Source organism: Molothrus ater, chromosome 4, assembly GCF_012460135.2.
Source record: "Molothrus ater isolate BHLD 08-10-18 breed brown headed cowbird chromosome 4, BPBGC_Mater_1.1, whole genome shotgun sequence".
Lineage (NCBI taxonomy): Eukaryota > Metazoa > Chordata > Aves > Passeriformes > Icteridae > Molothrus > Molothrus ater.
Window position 1 is genome coordinate 66,851,768 of NC_050481.2, and position 19,683 is coordinate 66,871,450.

Sequence of the window (19,683 nt, forward strand, 5' to 3'; positions counted from 1 at the left end):
GCTGTAACCTTTCACAGCTCGCTCATAAACCTTCTCACGCTCAGAGCACTCGAGCCATTTTTATCTCATCCTTCAACCAGTCCGGCCAGATTTCCGAAGAGAAAAAAATCAAAATACACCAGTAATGTCCACAAGCAATGAGTTAAATCCACCTGGTGGGTTTTTTAGGAGACTTTAGTAACAAGCTTCAAACCCCCTGGGGCGGAGGGTCGGTGTGTGCCGGTCATTGAAGGTGACGGGTGTGAGGGGGGAAGGAGCGGGAGCGGGGAGGACTCTGGGTGTGTGAGGGACACCGGCTCCGCTGCCGGATCCCGGCTCCGCTGCCGGATCCCGGCTCCGCTGCCGGATCCCGGCTCCGCTGCCGGATCCCGGCTCCGCTGCCGGATCCCGGCTCCGCTGCCGGATCCCGGCTCCGCTGCCGGATCCCGGCTCCGCTGCCGGATCCCGGCTCCGCTGCCGGATCCCGGCTCCGCTGCCGGATCCCGGCTCCGCTGCCGGATCCCGGCTCCGCTGCCGGATCCCGGCTCCGCTGCAGCCGCCGCCCCCGTGGGCGGGACCCGGCGCGGCCCCGCCCGGCGCAGCGTGGCCATGGCGGCGGCGGCGGCCCGCGGGGCCCTGGTGGGTCGGTACCGGGGCGGTGTCGGTGTCGGTGTCGGTGTCGGTGTCGGGGCCGGGGCCGGGGCCGGGGCTGGGGCTGGGGCTGGGGCTGGGGCTGTGGCTGTGGCTGTGGCTGTGGCTGTCTGGCGGGGATGTTTGTGCTGAGGCTCTCCCGTGTCCCCGCAGGGATCCTGCGGCGCTGGGCCCCCCGTGCGCTCCCGCTCAGCGGCCACTTCGCCCGGTGCGTCGGGCACGGACCGGCCCCGGCCCCGGCCCCGCTCTGGACCCCGCGGCTGCTCGGCGAGAACCGGCCCCGGGCAGGGACCCTCTCGGTGCTCAGCAGGTGCGGCTGCGCGGCTTCTCCCTCGTGCGAAAAACCCTTAAAAGGGGTTTCAGTTTCTCTCTCTATATTTTATATATCTTATATATATGTACCTAATGTATATTTTTATTTGCATACCTTACGTGTTTTAGATGTATTATATTGTTTCATATAAATGTAAATAATTTGAAATACTAGACATTTAAAAGATATGTATATTTATAACTATATTTGATATGAAAATATATTTATACATAAATGTATTTAGGAGTATGTATTTTGTCCCACTACATATGCATTACATAATGTGCAATATACTGTGAATTTATTCTGTATCCTATAACATATATAATTTATCATCATGTGTATTAATATTGTTAATGTAGTCTATGTTATATTTAATAATATGTAGTATTATATAACATATGCAATATGTGTAGTATATATGTTGAAATTCCTCCATATGTATACATGGATATTGTAGATCATAGTTTGGAAAGGACCTCTAAGATCATCAAGTCCAACCCTTACCCCAGCACTGCCAAGGCCAGCACTAAATCATGTCCTCAAGTACCACATCTGCACAGATTTTACATCCCTCCAGGGATGGAGACTTGTCCATTGCCCTGCACAGCCTGTTCAGTGCTTGACAACTCCTTCTGTGAAGAAAGTTTTCCCTAGAGTCAATCTAAACCTCTCCTCGCAAAATTTTCTCTTGTCCTGTTTGTTTCTTGGGAGAATAGACTGACCCCATTCCCCATATAGATATTAGATAGATAGATAGATAGATAGATAGATAGATAGATAGATAGATAGATAGATAGATAGATAGACCCCATTCCCCATATAGATATAAAATAGATAGATAGATAGATAGACAGACAGACAGACAAACACATGTATAATATATAAACCACAGTCTGACACTCTTGGGCACCTTTTCATTTTACAATGGGTCTGTGTTAGCCCCAAATCCTCCCACTTTAGTCACCATTAGTGCTTGAAGCAGGAGATAAATTAGGATAATCTTTGCAGCCATATTTTACAATTAGTGTGGTAATAACTGCTGCTTCTCTTGCTGCTGGTGGGTGTTGGACTAGATGATTTACAAGGCCCCTTCCAACTCAAACTATTTTGTGACTAATATTCTAAAAGTAATTTCTGAATCCAAGTAACAGCTGAATATTGGCTTCTGAGTGTTTGACTGCTTTTAGTAGATTTAAAATGTGCTCTGTGTGAAATAATAAATTTGAGTTGAATTTTGACAAGAGTCCAGCCCTGCCATTGGTATTCTACACCCATTAGATGCTGTGCTGTAATATTGGAGGAGTCCTTGTTACCCTTCAATCAAGCCACAGCTCTTCTGATCTCTGTGTGTGTGATGAAGGCAGGGATTTCTTTTAGAAAAAGGTGTTTCATTCCTGTTCTGTTTCCCTCTTCATTTTGGGGTTGGTCTGGTTTTTTTTAGTGTCACACCTCTACTTCCAAGTTTACTCCAGCAGCCAGCAAGGACCCTCACCTACTGCAGCCTACGGAAAGGAAAGAGGAAAAGTGTGAAATCTGTGGTCAAAAGGTTCCTCCGGCTGCACAACGGCCTCTGGGTGAGGAGAAAGGTGAGATTTTCTGGATAATGAGAGCCTGTTCTTTACAGTCAGAGTAAAGTGTAATTGTTCTTCTCTTGGAGGGCAGTGGCTGCATGGAAGTTAAAAAAGCTCTGTAGAGAGAGTCCCATTTTCCCAAAGTGAGGGATTTATCCAGGTTTGCTGAGCAGTGTGGCTGTGTTTGTGCATTTGCAGTGACCTACTAAGAAACCGGGGGTTTTTTGGTGTGTGTTTTCTCCTGACAGTCTGGTTATAAGAAGAAGCTGTGGAAGAAGTCAGCTGCCAGGAAGAAGCGTTTGAGGGAGTTGGTGCTGTGCACCAGGACACAGTGTAAGCTCCTGGATAAAATGACCACTTCCTTCTGGAAAAGAAGGACCTGGTACGTTGATGACCCCTACCAGAAGTACCACGACCGCACAAACCTTCGTGTGTAAATCTGGGCTTTGCACATCTCTGGTCGTGTGGCATGGTCTGGGTGTTGGAACATGCATCTGTACTGCCTGTACTTTTTAAAATAAACATCTGAGCAGAATTATGGGAATCAATGCCCACAATAAAGGAATACTCGAATTTGTCTTCATCTGCTGTTTGTTTTACTTAGCAGAGGTCAGGCTGGTCACCTACACATTCTGATGTCTGGTGGTTTCCTGTGATTGTCTGTCATGGAGGAATACACTAAACAGCACTAAAAGTGAATAATTCAACATACTTAATCTTATTTTTTAAAATAAATATGTTTAAATATCCCCAGAATCTATTTTTCTGTATCCATACTAAGTGGTGGCTCCACTTAGTATGGATCCAGACTAAATGGAGTCTTCTGGGGAAGGGGAAAAAGGAGAGCAGGGTCCATCTTAGCATTGTTGCCTGTCACAATAGTACACTATTGCCTTGTGTCCATGCTAGAAGGTGCAGAGAGGAAAAAAACCCCAAACCAGAGTTTCATGCTGGTTTTATAACTGATTTTAAAATGTATTGGCCACCAGCTTTCATTACAGGACTCACATTTTGTGTCCTCTGATGGTTTTTGAGTAGTAGAATCTATTTTTTGTGTCCTGCACAACATCCTCAAGCAGACAAGTCAGAGTAATTTCTTGTTCATTTTTCCTTTAAGTCTAAATAGACCTCATACTGCACATTCCTGGTCACACATGAATGGAACAACCACAAGGGTTTATCATGGGATCTCTTTGGAGTGAGCAGATCAACCAGACCCTTTTCTTGCTCAGGCTTGGATCAGTTGTTTTCTCTACAAAGCTGATACTCCAGAAAGTGTATGAAAGCAGTACTTTAAAGCATTCCCTGGTCCCCCATTTTTGAGCAGAGTCCCTGGTCATCAGCCCCAGAGCTGCCTGTATAGCAGAGGTGGTTTGCTGTACAAGGCTGTAGCATTTCAATGAATTCACTAGTTACTCAGAGTGTTCAGTAGCTGTATTTTGTTCTTTTTTCCAGTTCATGATACAGAAAGTTCTGAAGGACATGCAGCACTTAGTGAATACATCTATATACAGTCAGCCAGAATTCAGATAAAAATAATACAGCAATCAAAGTGATTATTCTGGCCTGCCAGATACATTGAACAGACTAAAGATGTTTGGTTTTGTTTTTTGTTCTTTTTTTTTTTAATAAAGAAAAGATTAAGACTTTATTCAAGATGTATATCAAGCAGTATAACAAAACCAGCAAAACATCAGCCTTTGGAATTCTGTTGGTAATGGCTGTCCTTGTGAGGCATCGAGTGTACCTTTTCTACCCATCACAGGAAAGAAATCACACCAAGTGCACAATTATGAGCCTTAAATAGTTTGTCTAAACGCAAATCCCGATGTGTTCTCTGCTAGTTCAAATGTGCTGGATGCAAAACAGGAACCTGAAACTAACAGCAAAAGGGAGACTGTGGGTGAGGAGCACAAGGGTTCATCACGACACGAGGACTCGCCAGCAGCCAGAGGCAGCAGGTTGTTTACAGGAGAAGCGTTGTCTCCAAGCAGCTTTCTCCCTCCTAGCAGGAATAAATTGCCTGATTCTCTTCCCTTCTGTGCTGGGTTTGCACTTCCACGAGGTTTTTAGGTTGATTCATTCCAGGGTGACAGGGACACACGTGAAGTCTGTCTTGTTACAGGTGGGATCCTGATTCAGCAGTTGGTGACTGCTGGAGCTGTGCTGATGCTGACCCCTATGGCAGGAGAGGAGGCACAGAGGGGAGCACTGGGCTGCTCCAGGCTTATTTCTTCATAACTGCATGATTTTATGTAAATTGGGGAGGTCATTCACAGGCCTGTTTACCACAGACCACCTCCAGCTGCAGTTTCTCTCCCCTCAGCCTCAATTTTATGTGATTAAAATAATGCAGGTTTCACTGGAGCCTTGAGCTGGGTAAAGGCTGTTTCCTTGGGCTGGCCTGTTCTCTTCAGAGTTCCACTCTCTCAGCCCTCTCTGAGACATCAGGACATGCTGCCTGCCCTACAGGACTGATGGTAGGGGCCAGCTGCCTGAAAGGCCCCAAAACTGGGCTTTTTAAATTGAGCCAGATCCGCTATTTTAAACCATCAGCTGAAAGATTGCTTGATTTTAGGAGGGGAGATCTGGAAGTGCTCAACCAGCCTGCACACCCAGAGCTGGAGCAGGAAGGGAGCTGAGAACTGCTCCTTTCCAACACATGCCTAGAAAGCATCCATCCATCCATCCATCCATCCATCCATCCATCCATCCATCCATCCATCCATCCATCCATCCATCCATCCATCCATCCATCCATCCATCTCTCCTGCACACCCCGGTTTGCCAGGAGGGGTCAGCAGCAGCTCAGGAAGGGGAGAATCACCGAACCGGACTCGCTCATTGCCAGAGGCTCCAGAGAAAGGCTGGAACAAAAGACTTCACGGGTGGTGTTTATCCGGAATGAGCACAGCAGCTGTGACACCGAGCTGACAGGCTGGGGACAGCCCCTGTAAACAACCTGTGCGAGGAAGGTGAGGAATCAAAGCGAGTGGCTGCTCTCGTCTGTACAGGGCACTGAGCACAAGGAGCACGAGTGCACGAGGTCAGGCATTCACATTTCTGTCTATCTATATGCAAATATACAGCTCCGTTGATAATACAGTTTTTCTTTTCCAGAGATATGAAAAGGTTTATTTTTCTCATTTATACAGTGAATGTTTTGAGAGATATAAGGCAACTCCCTTGTCAACATTTCACCTCAGCACTTAAGAAATGCTAAACAGTCAAGTTTACAGTAAAACAGCAGATTAGACGCACATTAAATAGTTTTAGTGAGAATCAATGTTAATACAGCGTGGCTGAGATTAGAACTTGTCAGATGTTATGCAGCTCTATGTTGTTGGGGTTATTTGGCATAATTGAGTGCAAACTTGTCAGCTTCTTTTTTATCTTACAGCAGCCCATTGCATAGCAGGGAAGCATGGCTTGCTTGCAACAGGATTTTATTTTCTGCTAACAGTGCAGGCAGTTTTCCTATTTCTTTTTAATGTTAGCCAAAAGAAATCAAATAAACTCTAAAGCTGCTTAGAACTAAAATACATTAGCTTAGCTTCTCAAAGCTTTTGCTGAGTATCTTCCAAGGACCAACTCTTCTGTAACTGCTCTTTAGACAGGTTTGTTTGGGGTTTTTTTTTTTAGTTTACTTTCTGAAGAATTTTTAAAAATTTGCAAAATATGACTGAATCAGCACATGGAAATAAAATTCTCGTGTAATGAGGCCAAATACTGTGGCAGACACAGGAAACACCTGCTTGATTTTCCATTTCCTAGCCAGGTCAGATAAACATTTCTGTGTGCATATAATTTATTTCTTTCTGCCCCACACATGTAGGAAGCTGTGGGGGTGACCTCAGGGACCCACCAGATGGGCAGCTGGGATATGGATGCACACCTGGCAGAGAAATGGTTTCAAAGGCCACTTCAGAGTTATCTGTGAGCCTGGCACACTCCAGCTGGCTTTTGGCACCCTGGGCTGCTGCACCTGAGCCAGATGAACAGTGACACCATGGAGCCCCTGTGCTGATCCACTGGTGATGGCACATCCTACATAATGCTAAATCCTTTTCTAGTCTATGTGACAGGTCCAAGAGCAAACACAAAGGGTCACGTAATTAACTTATGTGTGAATCTCACATGCTCAACACTTACAAGAGACACCAACTTGAAGCACAAATACACAAACCCTACCATGTCTTCCTCTTCTTTTATATTTCCCATTTATATGTGGATACAAATAAACCACTCCATCTGGTTCTTGTGGTTCTAACCAAACTCCATGCTACAGGAGAAACTCCAGGCTTCAAAAAGCAGCTCAGACCCAGCACCCTCCTCTGCTCATGCAAGCAGAACAGCAGCTCCTCAGCAGCAGAGCAGAGTGCTGGGACTAGCACTGTTGCAGCAGGGAAGAAAGGTGTCTCTTCCCCTGGAAATGCATCACTAAAGCAATTCTAATTTCTGTTGCTGCAACTTGCTCAAGCCTGGCTTGCTCACACTTTAAAACTCGCAGTAGAACATTGGCCACAAGTGGTGGGATTTAGTTCTTCTATACATCATTTTCCACAAAATACTCTCCTGGCTCAGGCTGATTGAAATTAGGACTCCCCCTTCATTACATCATTGAAACAATTTTTTTTTCTCTTGCACATCACTTCCTCATCCTCTGTAAGTGGTTTTGTCTCTGTGGGTTTAGCACAATGGTTTTCTCAGAACATGTGATTTACTTGCAGAAAAACTCAGTTGCAGCTCAGCTTTCTCTAACAAATCTTGGACATTTTGTACAGTCAAAGTACTTTGACATTTGTTACATCATTCACAGTCTTGAGGAGGAAGGGAGGAAAGAGAAATCCATGGGTTCTGCAAATCCACTTCATCCATGATAAAGCCATAAATAAATACACTGTCAATGTAGCATCATGAGTAACTGATTATTGTTGTTTCCTCTGGGCATTCACAGAGCAAGAGCTATGCAGACACAAACGAAACTGTAAATGTACACTGTGGGTGGGTGCACATTCTGCAAACCAAACCAGGACCCCTCACCTGCAGGCGCCTGCCAGACTGTCCTACCCACAGCAGGGACAAACACCAGCAGAGTGCCACAGAAGGACGTGGAGAGAGGAGGAGAAAGGCCATGTCTACAGTGCTGTACATCAAAGCACATCCATCCCACTGCTGCTTCCTAGGTTATGAACAAGTAGCTCTTTAAGGCAGAAGAGAGACATTCTGTGGATCTTGGTGCTATTGGCTCATTGCACTCACATTGTTTCAGTGGCAGAGGACGAGGTACTTTTCTTCCTGAAGCGAGGTCTAAGAGTCCTAGGCGGTGCCTGCAGAGAAACGAGACAAAACTTCAGAGGCATAGTAGGAAACATCTTTTTCTTCCTTACAACACACCCATCTTTGGGGGACCTCTGTGAATAAGATCCCATTCCACTCATGAAATAATGCATAAGTTTTGGTCCTGAAGATCAATGAATGGCCAGGTGAGGACTAAATCTCTTTAAGAAACCTGTTGTACACCCAGGTGTAATTAACACGTTCCTCTCTGGTTCTTGATTAGAGGTGTGGCTAACGACTGCTAATAACTCAACAGTTGGAAGAGCCAGGTCAAACTGGTGCCATTTACAGCAGCTCATGAATCTAGAGATGAAACTGGTGGCAGGGAGCCAGCTCTGGTGGCTCCCAGCCCTTCCTGCCCTGTCCAACCCATCCACAGCTCCTCGGAGGGTACAGCTCATGGCATTACAAAGCTGAAGGGTTTCCCAAGATGGACACACAAGGACTGTAATTCTCATGAGGCAGAACTCTTAAAATCACCCTCTTGCTTGGGAAAGAGGCCAGACAAAATCTGTTGAAATTATTTTAGAACCCAGCTATTGGAATTCTGCCTCGTAGTCAGCTGGTGCAGAGCTTTTATAAGGAGCCCTGACTACCCAGGAGGAGGCAGACCAACTCCAGGAATTTGGTTTCCTGTGGTTAACCCTGTTCTCCAGACTCAGACAGACATTAGGCCAGCCAATAAATGAAAGAAAAAGCCCTAATCTGCTGTGCCTACTTCTCTCCGAAGAGTTCTGGAGAGGCATTGTGTCTCATGAGCTTCACAACAAGAAATGGTTATCAGATGTTTTACCAGGACATGGATTCTCAGTGTGGAGGCCTGTCACTGCATCAAGTAACACTGCAAGGTGTGGTAGGATCTTCTATTCCATTGACATAAACATCCAAAGCCTTGCTTTCTTAATAGCCATTAACCCATATTTACCTGCTAGGGCCTGACAGGACCAAAGCAAGGACTTTTCTTTTTTCAGGACTTTCAAACCCAAGACCATGCCCTGTGTCTGCATTGCCATGATGCAGCAATGTATAACTATTCATGTAGACAAGGGACAGCAGCACGGTGAGGTTTTGTTTAGATTACACCTAAATCTCCATTTTTTCTAGCTTGACCATAAACCCAAGTAGTTTCTCCAGAGATGAGATTAATCCAACACTTCACCCCATCTTCCAAGCCTGAAATCTTCCAAGGCTGAAATGCAGGTCCCTGCAGTGAATCCCCACCAGCACAGCAGATCTGGATGGGATCTGGAGCAGAGGGGAGAGCAAAGCTGCTGTGTAGAGCAGCAATGGATCCCACACCACACCTGACTCCACAGCTGCTCAGAGGAGCTCTGTGTGAACCAGCAGCCCAGGGACGCAGCCAGACAACTAGAGCAGCACCTCCTGCAGCCTGGGAGAAGGCTGCTCTTGGGGAAACCAGGTGGCTCTTAAAGCAAAGCTGTCATTAACTGCACAGCCAAGGCCCTTAAATGGGGCATGAACAGCTCTGCCTCCTTTGGGTGGCCACTGGACAGCTCTGGGAGTAGCTGGAGAGGCTGCACCTTTCCATGGCTGGAACAGAGTAGCCCAGACTTTGGTGACAGCCCCCACAGGTAGGACAGCCCAGCAGAAGGGATTGCAGCTGCTGGCCAAACCACACAGCTCTGCTCCCTCACACTGAGCCAAGGGAAGGACTTGGGAGGCAACAAACTCAGCTTCCCACAGGTGGAGATCTCAGCTGCTGGCTGTGCCTCCATCCACCCTGCCCAGATCTGCAAGGAGTCTGCCTACAGCATCTCCCACAGAGGTTTTATTTCCTCCATAAGGAAATGTTGCTAAAATTTTGGCAAATCAGAGCAAGGTCTGCATTTCCTTTAGTTCTTTTGTTCCCATGAAGCAACTTAAAGTGTATTTAGTGAGTTTAGACCAAAGAGAGGTGTTTGTTCAGTTGAAGATTCCAGCTGAAGAATCAAGGAATGTCATAGAAGGAGTCTTGACAGTATGGAAGTACCTCAAGGGGTGGATCCTTCTTTTTGGGCCTTTTGTTCGTGGATGCACAATCGTTCTCTTCATCATCTGAGAACACTGAGCCTTTTGTTTCACAGTTTGTCTCAGGTGGCTTCTCATACCTAATGTCCACACTTAATTCACCTATTTAACACAGCCATTTGCAGCCTAAATGTGAAGACAGGGGATGAGGAAATCAGTGATGGTTTGATTCACACAAAGGTCACTCACTGCAAAGCCATGCATCTTCCAGGGATTAATAGGCAGAAGAGTCACACATCACACTCTAATAATAGCAGCTGTGGGATTAGAAATCAGTAGGCTCTTGTTTATAAAGCCACGATAAAGTCTATTTTGATTATTTTACACAGAATTGAGACTAAATTCACAGCTTTTGATGTTTGGGAGGTTGACACTAGAAAGAGATTTTTTGTTTGTTTGCTCAGGGATAAATAAAATAACTGATTTCTTGAATTGCTGGTTCCATCAATAGCTCCTGCATCTACTGCTTCTTCTAGAAGACTCCAAATGGGTGTTGAAGTCCTCTGGTAAGCACAGAGAGAGTTGCCTGGGATGCAGAAATAGGAAACAGCAGCACTTACTGACTTGAAACTGAGAGTGGTCAAGGCAAGCCTTGTGGTCAAGTGGTCAAGGTCAGGTCAAGACTCAGTCTGAGATCCACTGAAGTTCTCAAAAAGCTTCACCAGGCACTGAATGGACCCTCATCAAGTGGGTGTGCTGCTGGAAAACCAGTGCAGGGAAAAGTGTCTCTTCTCTCACTCTGGAGTAAGTGTGGTGGTGGAGCACTGGCTCTGCTGATGTTCCTGAAGGCAGTTTAGGGCCTCATAACTTCAAACCACAAACACTTGGTGGTTCTTACCCTTGTAACTTATGGCACACTCTTTGTGGGACTGGTTGTGCTACACAACACAATCCATTTGCTGCCTAAATACACACAGTAAATTTTTAATGAACAGCCCAAAGCAAGAGGTACAGAAGAGGAAAGTCAACATGACCAAGTTTCCTGCTCTCCATGGTTTCTTACCAGCAGGGCTGGAGGTTTCTCTGGAGGTTTTAATTGTTTTGCTGGATGTTTAATTGAGAAGGCTTTTTTTATTCCAAAACATGGGAGGAGGGGAACTATTTGCTGTTGAAGTGGCACTAATCAGAATTACTGGGTCTATACTTCGTTGCATGAACATACATAGAAATAATGCTCTGTTCTTCTTGTCTCAGCCTGACTGTAAGAGTCTGCTGGACCAAAGACTGAAACCAAAGAGGATTCTTAAACATCTAATACTTACTAATCCCTTTTGATTCTTAAAGCCCAAAAGAACTGAATTCTTCGACAGCTCTTCCAGTTGGGTAACAGACAGAGGGGAAATGATTTGGCCACAACAACACCACCAGTCATGAGCAGGTCACTGGGGCTCTCCCCAGTGCCAGATTAAAGTCAGCAGCTAATCACTCTCAGCCCACAGGATGCAGCTGCTGCTCGAGACAGCAGCCTGTGCACACCATCCTCTGCCCACTGACCCTGTGCTTCTACCCCTTTATCACCATTCACATGGACAGGCTGGAAAACACCACTGCAGGTTTGCAGGAAGAGCTGGAAGTTGACTTTTTCCCCAGCTGTACTGAAGATGTTGATAAGCATGTTGCAGAGAGGCCCAGGATAATGCTGAAATGTTTTTATTCTGTGTAGGACTGTAGTGTGAACACTGCACTGTGGGCAGAATTAAATGTTCTCTAGACCACATGGCAGAAGAGTACAGGAATGTTTTGGTTTACTATTTTATCCCTCCACTTGGGAAGTGATCTACCCAGGAGCAGCCTGGCTTAGACCCTCTCTTGGCTGTGGAAGCTGTTCTTTGCTGCCTGCCTAAGCCAAATCAAAATTTAGTCAAGTTTAGTAGAAGTGGCTCAGAACTTCTTTTAATGGCCTCACTGAGGTTGGCACAGTGGCCCAACAACACAGTTCCAGCCATGTGCCACTGAGAGCAGAAAGGGGCTTTCACCAGGGAAAAAGGGCTTGGAAAGGGACAGGATGGAGGGGTGTTGGAGACCCAGAGCTGGGGTGGTCAGTGACCAGAGTGAGGAGACACTGGCTGCTGAGGCTGAGGGAACAGAATCATGACAATGTGCCATGCTGCCATTCTACAACCAGCCAGTCCATGGAAAAGGAGCCAGAAGGAGCTGTCAGCCTGACAATGCTTCTGTGAATCCCATAGTTTTGCAGCACACAGTGATGTCACCTCCACAGCAAGCACAGTCTCCTGCAGGTTTTCCATTCTCCCCATCAGTCCAAGCATCACATCCATGTCCTGAAGCTGCTTCCGTGAAGATCAAGAGAAGAGCTCAGCCTCCAAGCTGGTGCATGCTGCTTTGATCCCTGCAGCTGAGAGGTCTGTAAAGCTCACTGGAAGTTGGGCTCATGCCCTTTTCTTCCCTGCTCCACATCATTGTGAGTGGGACACTGAAAACCACCCAAATGGGAACCAGTTTAGCTTCAGCCTCACTGAACTGGAAGAAGGAAGATGGGCTCAGCCAGACTTTTCCACCACTTTTCTGGCCATGGATGAGAAAAGATCTTTAATACACACATCACTTTCCTTCAGACCTGGAACAAGAAGGGAGGACTCCCTGCCCATCCTGCCTTGGGAAGGACATCTGTATTGTGAGAAAGCCAAGCTCATATTGATCTGCCAGGCTTTGGGGTGCCAGCCTTTGTCCCACATTTGTGGAAGCATTCTGCTATTGTGGGATGGCAGAGAACTCATCTCCAAAAAGCAGCTGCTGTGTGAGCCCCAGCTCTGAAATTGCTATTTTTTGTGAATATGGTGATGATATGATAGAAAACGGATTTTCTGACACCAAGAGAGTGAGTGAGTAAAAATGTAAAGCAGGGGTTAATCAGAAGAACAAACATACATGTGAGGAACCGCTGAGAAAGGAGATGGAGGTTTAAAGTGAATGAAAGCCTTCTGGGACACCAAGGGTTGTTACCAGAGAAGGTAAAGATTGAGGAGCTAAACATACTGTTAGGGCTGGAGCGTGTATTTTGAGGACAGCGCTTGGCCTTGGGTGACCTTCTGTGTGTTTGTAAGAGCCATTTTTATGATCTGAGGCTGTGGGGCCTCAGGTCACTATCAGATGTCCCCAGAGCAGCAGAGTCAGCAGATTGTGCTGCTCCAGGAACAGCCAACAAGCCCAGGGACTGCCACAGCCAGGAGGTGGCTGTGTAAAAACATGGATCATACACCAGACCTTTGCCCTGGCCCTGCTGGGCAGACTCTCACTGCCCATCCCAGGCTGGGCTGTGCTTTAGGTGTCTCCACCTGTTACATTTATGGCTCCACAGCTTTGTGTGGAGGGGCTGATTGCTGCAGAAGTGGGAAATGGGCTGGTGTTCCAGGACTGAAGCTGCTGCTGCCTCTTGCAAACACCTTTTCAGTGCACAGACCAGATTACACTCCTCTCTCCACTAAAGCAAGACAGAATCTGACTGTAAACAGTCTAAGGGAACAGATTATTCCAGTTAATTCCCTTAATTCCAGCTCCTATCGTTCCATCATAATTCCTTCCAAGGGAACTGGTACGACCAACCAATTGTGTGGGAAGCCCTGAAAATGGGCACATTTCAAGTTAAAGCAGACATTTGAGTGCTCTGCAGAGTTGGGATCTGAGCTGTTAATGCACCTCAGGGAACAACCCAGCATGGAGCAGGAAATGTAGGGCCAGATCAGCACAACCTTTCATCTCTATGATTCAACAAGGGTAAGAAATTTCACTTGCAAAACTATTTCTACAGCAATATCTGGGATTGAGCAGTGTGTGCTGGTTCAGCAATCACTTTGGTTCAGACTCTGGTCCATGCTGCCATGTAAATCTGTACCAAATTCCTTTGGATTTTCTTGACAACAGAAGTCAGGACCTGGCTTAAGTGAACAAATGACTTTGATCTAGATCCTCTGAAAAATCTGGACACTTAAGTACAGTTACAGTGAGAATCAGGCAACTTTGACATTGGACCTCCCCTTACTTTGCCAGGCACAATATTTCTTTCTCCCATCACTTGAATTCCTCAGGAGCAATGGGGAAAACCACAGTCACAGACTACACAAACCAAGAGTGATGTGTTGCATTATTGTAATGGAAGGTAAAGTCACTCCAAAGTTAAGCCTTTCCAGGGCATCATTCATACAAAGAGGTTTGCACACCACTGAATAAGCACAGGAGAACAGATATTTATTCTACGATGGCCATCAGCTTCTTTCCCCTGCAACAAAGATAAATTCACCATCATTTCCAAAAGACATTGACCCAAGTCCTGTACTTCCCCAGCAGTTTTCATTGCCAAACCAAGGAGTTAGGAGCAGCCAACTACACCAGCACACACTGCCCAGGAGCCACCAAACAGAGGCAGACATCCTTTCCAAAGCTGGAGTCAAATGCAACCAAAGCAAACAAGCCTAATTACATCAACAAAGTCATCCGTTAATGAAAACACATCCCACAAATCAGCGAGTTGTTAAGTGCTAGTCTACTCCAAACACCTCAGAGGAAAATTCATGCAATCTGTAACACTTACATCAGAGTCCCATAATATTTACATAGAGAAAAAGAAAGAATAAACTGTTAGGAGAAAACATTTGGGTGCAGAGGGGGAAGGAACATTGTTTCAGAACACAGAAATATTCATCTTTGCTTTTATCAGATCTTTCATTCAGCTGAAGTTTATTAAACAATAATTAATGTTTTCACTTTCTGCTGGTACAATGCAAATGTGCTTAAAAACTACTGATTTTCTGTGATTTTTTTTCCTTCCCTGAAGTAACCAAAATACATCTGAAACTATTTTTAAATCTCAAAAAGAAAATCACAATTTGCTATTCATAAATACCAGCGCAAAGGGATGCAAACCAGCCCTGTAAAAATTTGCTTCAGTGTTTAGTAAAGGGAAATTTTAAGGAACAAAATGCCTAGAGCCACAGAAAATTGCTGTTTGTTCTTTAAGTTCAGTAAGGTTAAAAAAAATCCTCAGAATAAGAGCTGGAAGCAAAACTGGCTAAGAACCAAAATAAAACCACCTACACCATTTAATTGAATTACTTCAGAGAGGTACAATCAGCCCCCTTGACATAAAGTCAATTAGTGTTTTTAAAGCACTTTCCACTGTAATAACTCATGTGCACTTCTGAGCACACCACAAAGGAGGGGTTAGATTCAGTAATAGACCAACGAGGTGATTTATTTAAAGCACAATTAAGTGGATGTCCCATTGAGGTCCTTGGTGAGCTGCACTGATGGCTGGGTGTGATCTGTCACCTTGTGGAGCACAACCCTGCAGTGCACACCCAAACCAGAGCCATTCATCACAAATGTCCCTGCACATTTCTTACACTGCCTAAGGCTTCTCATCACCATTTTTGTATTAAATGCCCCCTCAAATACTTGCAGTCCCAACAATTCTCCTGATATACAGCTGATTCTTCAATTCATGAGAGATATATTTATTCTCTGCAAGAATTAAAATGGTTTCTCCCTCTCAACCATGCCCCAGGTCTTTGCAACCTAAGAGACATTAGTTGAGAGAACACCACCAAACATAATTTTGTTACTTCTTAAATGCTGGTCCCAAGCAAGATTGTTTAATATTGAGCAGCCTTTAAGCATTTGCCAGGCACTGCCAAAAGACAAACAGATATCCCTGGAGATTTTCACTCTGTCCTCTCTGAAAGGGAAAAGGAGCTCTTACATAATTGTACCATTGCTCCTGAACGCTGCAGCCTGACTTTCCACAGAACACAAAGGAGAGAAATCAGAAACTTGGGTTAAAACCTGGAGGGAGTTCCACCAGCAAAGGCCTGGCCAGGAACAAAAGCAAGAGGAGCTGGCATAGGAGCTGTCAAAAAGATGTGCTGGAGTGCATCTGTCAAACAGGCTTGTGGTTTAATGAAGCTGCCCAGGGCAGAGGAGGATGAATGTCCTGAATTGCATCCATGTTTTGTCATGTGCAGACTGTGAGGCCAGTGGGAGTGATCCAAATGGGCAGGAAAGGGCTCTCCTGTGGAGCCAACAGCTTCAGCACAGAGAATCTCATCAGTGCTGACAGGGACAGACCTGCCCTAGAGCAGAGGGGCCCATCAGCTCCCTGGGGTGGTGTTCACAGGGGTCCCAGGACGAGGGAAGAGATGAGAATCTTGACTCCATGTTTCAGAAGCTGATTTATTATTTTATTATATATATTGTAAGGAAATGATATATTAAAACTATACTAAAAGAATAGAAGAAAGGATTTCATCAGAAGGCTAGCAAGGAATAGAAAAGAATGATAATAAAATTTTGTGACTGACCAGAGAGTCTGCAACAGTTGGACTGTGATTGGCCATTAATTAAAAACAACCACATGAGACCAATCAAAGATGCACCTGTTGCATTCCACAGCAGCACATAATTATTGTTTACATTTTGTTTCTGAGGCCTCTCAGCTTCTCAGGAAAAAAAATCCTCTCAAAAGGATTTCTCATAAAATATGTCTGTGACAGCACCCAGCCCAGCACCAGTGCTGAGAGGGACAGTCCTGCCTCAGAGCAGAGGAGCCCATCAGCACCCAGCCCAGCACCCCTGACAGGGACAGCTGCAGCTCAGGGGGCTCAGCCTGGCCTTCAGGCTCTGCAGAAATGCACACTCCATGGCACCTGCAAGGTGCCATCCTCCTGACCCCTTCTCTCAGGGTATCATCTAGGGAGAAGAATGCTTGGACTTTTGCCCCACCAGCCTGTGCTCTCCTAAGAGCTGAGGAGGTTTCTGGGAGTCAGAGAGTGAAATAAGGGAGTTTTACCTACAAGTTTCACCACAAGAGTGAAATAATGGAGTTTCACCTATTTACAATAATAGAGTTTTACCTGCAAGAGCATTAATGCAACTGTTCCTGCCAAAAAAGACTGCACCAAGGCTCTAAAGCAGCTTTTAATATCCCTGCTTGAGGAAAGACTTGACTATCTGCCCATTTAGATCATAAACTCTTTGGAAATGAGAGCTGTTAATGAAGGACTCTGAAATTGGCTGCACTAAAGTTTGCACCAGGAGGAGATGAATGCCAATAGCTCAAGGCAACTTAGCCCTAGCTAAACAAAATTAGATTCTTTCCTCCCCAGCTTTTTGTGGCACTGAAAAATGTTCACATGACGTAGTCAGCTCTCCAAAGCTACCAAAGATGCACTTACAAAGGAGCATTTTAATGGCAGGCCACTGTCTGAGAGTGCATTAATGCATCTATTGCCTGGGAGACAGAGAAAGGGCAGCCTGTGGAGACAGAATGAACCCTCTATGACACAGAGCCTTGGCACATCCCTACTGACATGGTCTGTGCTGGAGAGGGGGCAGGAATAGTAAAACAAGCCAATGTGAAAAACAGGGTATGCAATTTCAACAAGACTCAAATTACTTTGGGCCCACTTCATAAACATATTAGACCGATTTCTGCTCTAGCATCATTAAAAGACTTCCCTAAGATTACCTCATGACTTTTAAGCCCATAAGGATTCAGTGATTCTTTTTATAAATAACCCTTTGAAGTCAAATCCATAAAATAGGTTTAGGCTAAAATTAGAGGAGTTCTAATAAAATGCCCTGTGAATACAAGTGTTGTTTCAACAGATACCATCCTAAACATGTTTCCTTGTCCTGCACAATGGCACACTCTGCCAGAAAAGGAGGGGTAACAAATCAAATATGAGGGAGGGTTTGCCACCCAGGCAGGGTGCAAGGAGGCTGTGCCAGGCTGGAACCATCAGGCTCCAAGCACCAGCACTGCACAGGGCTCTGGCATCAGCTTCAGGGCTCTGGGAAGGCACAGGCTGCAGCACTGTGATCCTTTAGTCCTTCTGCTGCTGTCTCCAGGTTGATTAGTGTGCAAAATACACAAAAAGCACATGAGATGAGAAGAAAAGGAGTTACAAAGGTTTTTTTGCTTCCACCAACATGAGACACTGCCAGTCTGTATTTCTTTTTTCTCCCCAGACAAGCTGCTTGGCAGTCCCATCCTCTGGCATGCCCAAATTGGAGTTCTCCCACTCCTTTCATCTGTCACTGGGAAAAAAATGCAGAAGTGACATGTCTGGGCTCTTAGCAACCCAGCTAACTGGCACAGCACTGAAAAGACCACCAGCAGCTAAACCATTCACTGCTCTCCACGTTTGTAAACACAATAAATGCTGGGGACAGTGGGGACATTTTTCAAAAGTGCTTCTGCCAGAGACTGAATCAGGGAGAGTCAGTTCAAGCCTACTTTGTCTTACCAGGCTCTGCTGCTGGGATTTGCTACATACCCTGCCCACCCCAAACACAAATGTCCTCTCCACCAATGGAGAAACATGTGCCAATCCTTAGGGAACACAGCAAAACAGGGCTGGGGCTGGTGAGGTTTTGCTCTTGCTGCATTCCCAGTGGATTTACACCAGCACTAGGGGCAGAGGAGTTACACTGCACAGCAAGGACATGGCCCATCCTCTAGAAGAGAAAGGAACGAAGTTTTTCTCCAGAGGAACAATCCCCATCCTTGGGTAACACAGGTCAGTATGGTGAGAAGCACTGAGATTCTTGCCATGAGCACACACACAGAGCTCCCAAACCCACTCACAGCCTGGCTCTGCCCCCCTGGTGTTAGGAAACCCAGTGAGCAAGAGCATCAGGAGCAAGCCAGGCTGGGGGATGCTGCCATGCCCAAAAGGGATGCATGGATACCAGGAGAACAGGAAATCCAGCACTCACCTCTGAGGAGTCGGCACACCGAGCAACACGTGCACACTGGAAGAGGAGCTGAGAGTTAGGAACTCATTGGGGAAGCCACTCACTCTTAGAAAACACCTGGCACCACTTTGAAGGGCACTTCAAGGCCCTGGTGTACACAGGGAGATGAGCAGCATGGAGCACAGACTCAGGAATGTGCCTCATCCCAGGCTGTGTCCATATGGGTGCTAAGGATGGGGTTAGATACAACTCCCTGGTGCTGTTCTCAGATCACTGAACAGAAGGAACTCCTGAGTGGAGGGATCTGGGAGTGTGGGTAAGCAATGGGAGCATGGATGCATAACCCAGTTAAAAAAGGCTGTATGATAACAAACACAGAGTGCAATACTGGGGTTTGTAAGGCTGTGTGCCTGGATTCTTCCAGCAGATTTAGAATTCTTGTAGAGGTCTACAAGAATTCTAGAATCTACAAGAAGGCTGCTGCAACCACTGACACAGCCTCTAAAGGAATCTATCCACACATCCCTGATCTTCCTAAACCAGGAGAGTCCTACAGGAATTAATATCCTGATGGAATTGCCATAAGAATGAAAGCAGCCAAGGGCATTGCATTGCACCCCTCACTGAAAGCAGGTGGTTCATAACTGTTCATGAACATGTGTGAAGTTTACAGCTTCATCTTGAGCACAGTTTGTGTTCCAGGAAACAGCCTAAATCTCCAGTTGGAGCCTTTCAATTTAATGCTCACAGTGGCATCAATGACTCCACATTAAAGAAAGTTATTGAAGAAGAAAAGGTTTTGAGTTCTGTGTGATTTTTTTTTTTTAGTTATGATTATCCTGCACTGGAGACACTGGAAGTTCTTCTATAGTTTCACAGTCATTTTAAAGCAGCACCATTGAGAGCAGATGTCTCACTGTCTCTTGCACTCTGGCCTCCACCTCCTTGTCCCATTGCTGATGTCTGTGCTGCTGCTCTCCACTGGATCTGGCCCAGGTCAAGAGCAGCGTGGAAGCAAGGGATAACATTTAACTTGAACCAATTCCTTGACTGGGGTCAGCATGTAAAAATAGGATTTAAATGTAT

At 45.8% G+C, this 19,683-nt stretch overlaps 2 protein-coding genes across 6 annotated transcripts in view; one reads left to right on the plus strand and one right to left on the minus strand.

Annotated features, from left to right (window-relative positions):
* Positions 1-574: 574 nt before the first annotated feature.
* Positions 575-3,100, plus strand: MRPL35 (mitochondrial ribosomal protein L35). The gene is made up of 4 exons (XM_036383134.2): positions 575-622; positions 784-940; positions 2,388-2,532; positions 2,766-3,100. The coding sequence occupies exons 1-4, from the start codon at positions 589-591 to the stop codon at positions 2,952-2,954; spliced, it is 525 nt and encodes a 174-aa protein (XP_036239027.1). The 5' UTR covers positions 575-588; the 3' UTR covers positions 2,955-3,100.
* An 833-nt stretch (positions 3,101-3,933) lies between these two features.
* Positions 3,934-19,683, minus strand: part of REEP1 (receptor accessory protein 1) — a 68,054-nt gene continuing 52,304 nt past the window's right edge. For 3 of the 5 annotated variants that reach the window (XM_036381810.1, XM_054514589.1, XM_054514590.1), the window contains 3 exons: positions 18,619-18,654; positions 9,848-9,987; positions 3,934-7,847 (listed from right to left, as the gene is read on the minus strand). In XM_036381810.1, the coding sequence (XP_036237703.1) occupies positions 7,776-7,847; positions 9,848-9,987; positions 18,619-18,654 (248 nt within the window). In that variant the 3' untranslated portion in view covers positions 3,934-7,775. Of the gene's footprint in view, positions 7,848-9,847; positions 9,988-13,984; positions 14,116-18,618; positions 18,655-19,683 lie in introns of those variants that run through there. The other 2 variants (XM_054514591.1, XM_054514592.1) reach the window with 2 other exon arrangements.

Coding starts and splice junctions, on each gene's coding strand:
- MRPL35 (XM_036383134.2), top strand. CDS start 589: ATGGCGGCGGCGGCGGCCCGCGGGGCCCTGGTGG. Junction 623..783: donor GGCCCGCGGGGCCCTGGTGG/GTCGGTACCGGG, acceptor GTGTCCCCGCAG/GGATCCTGCGGCGCTGGGCC. Junction 941..2,387: donor ACCCTCTCGGTGCTCAGCAG/GTGCGGCTGCGC, acceptor GGTTTTTTTTAG/TGTCACACCTCTACTTCCAA.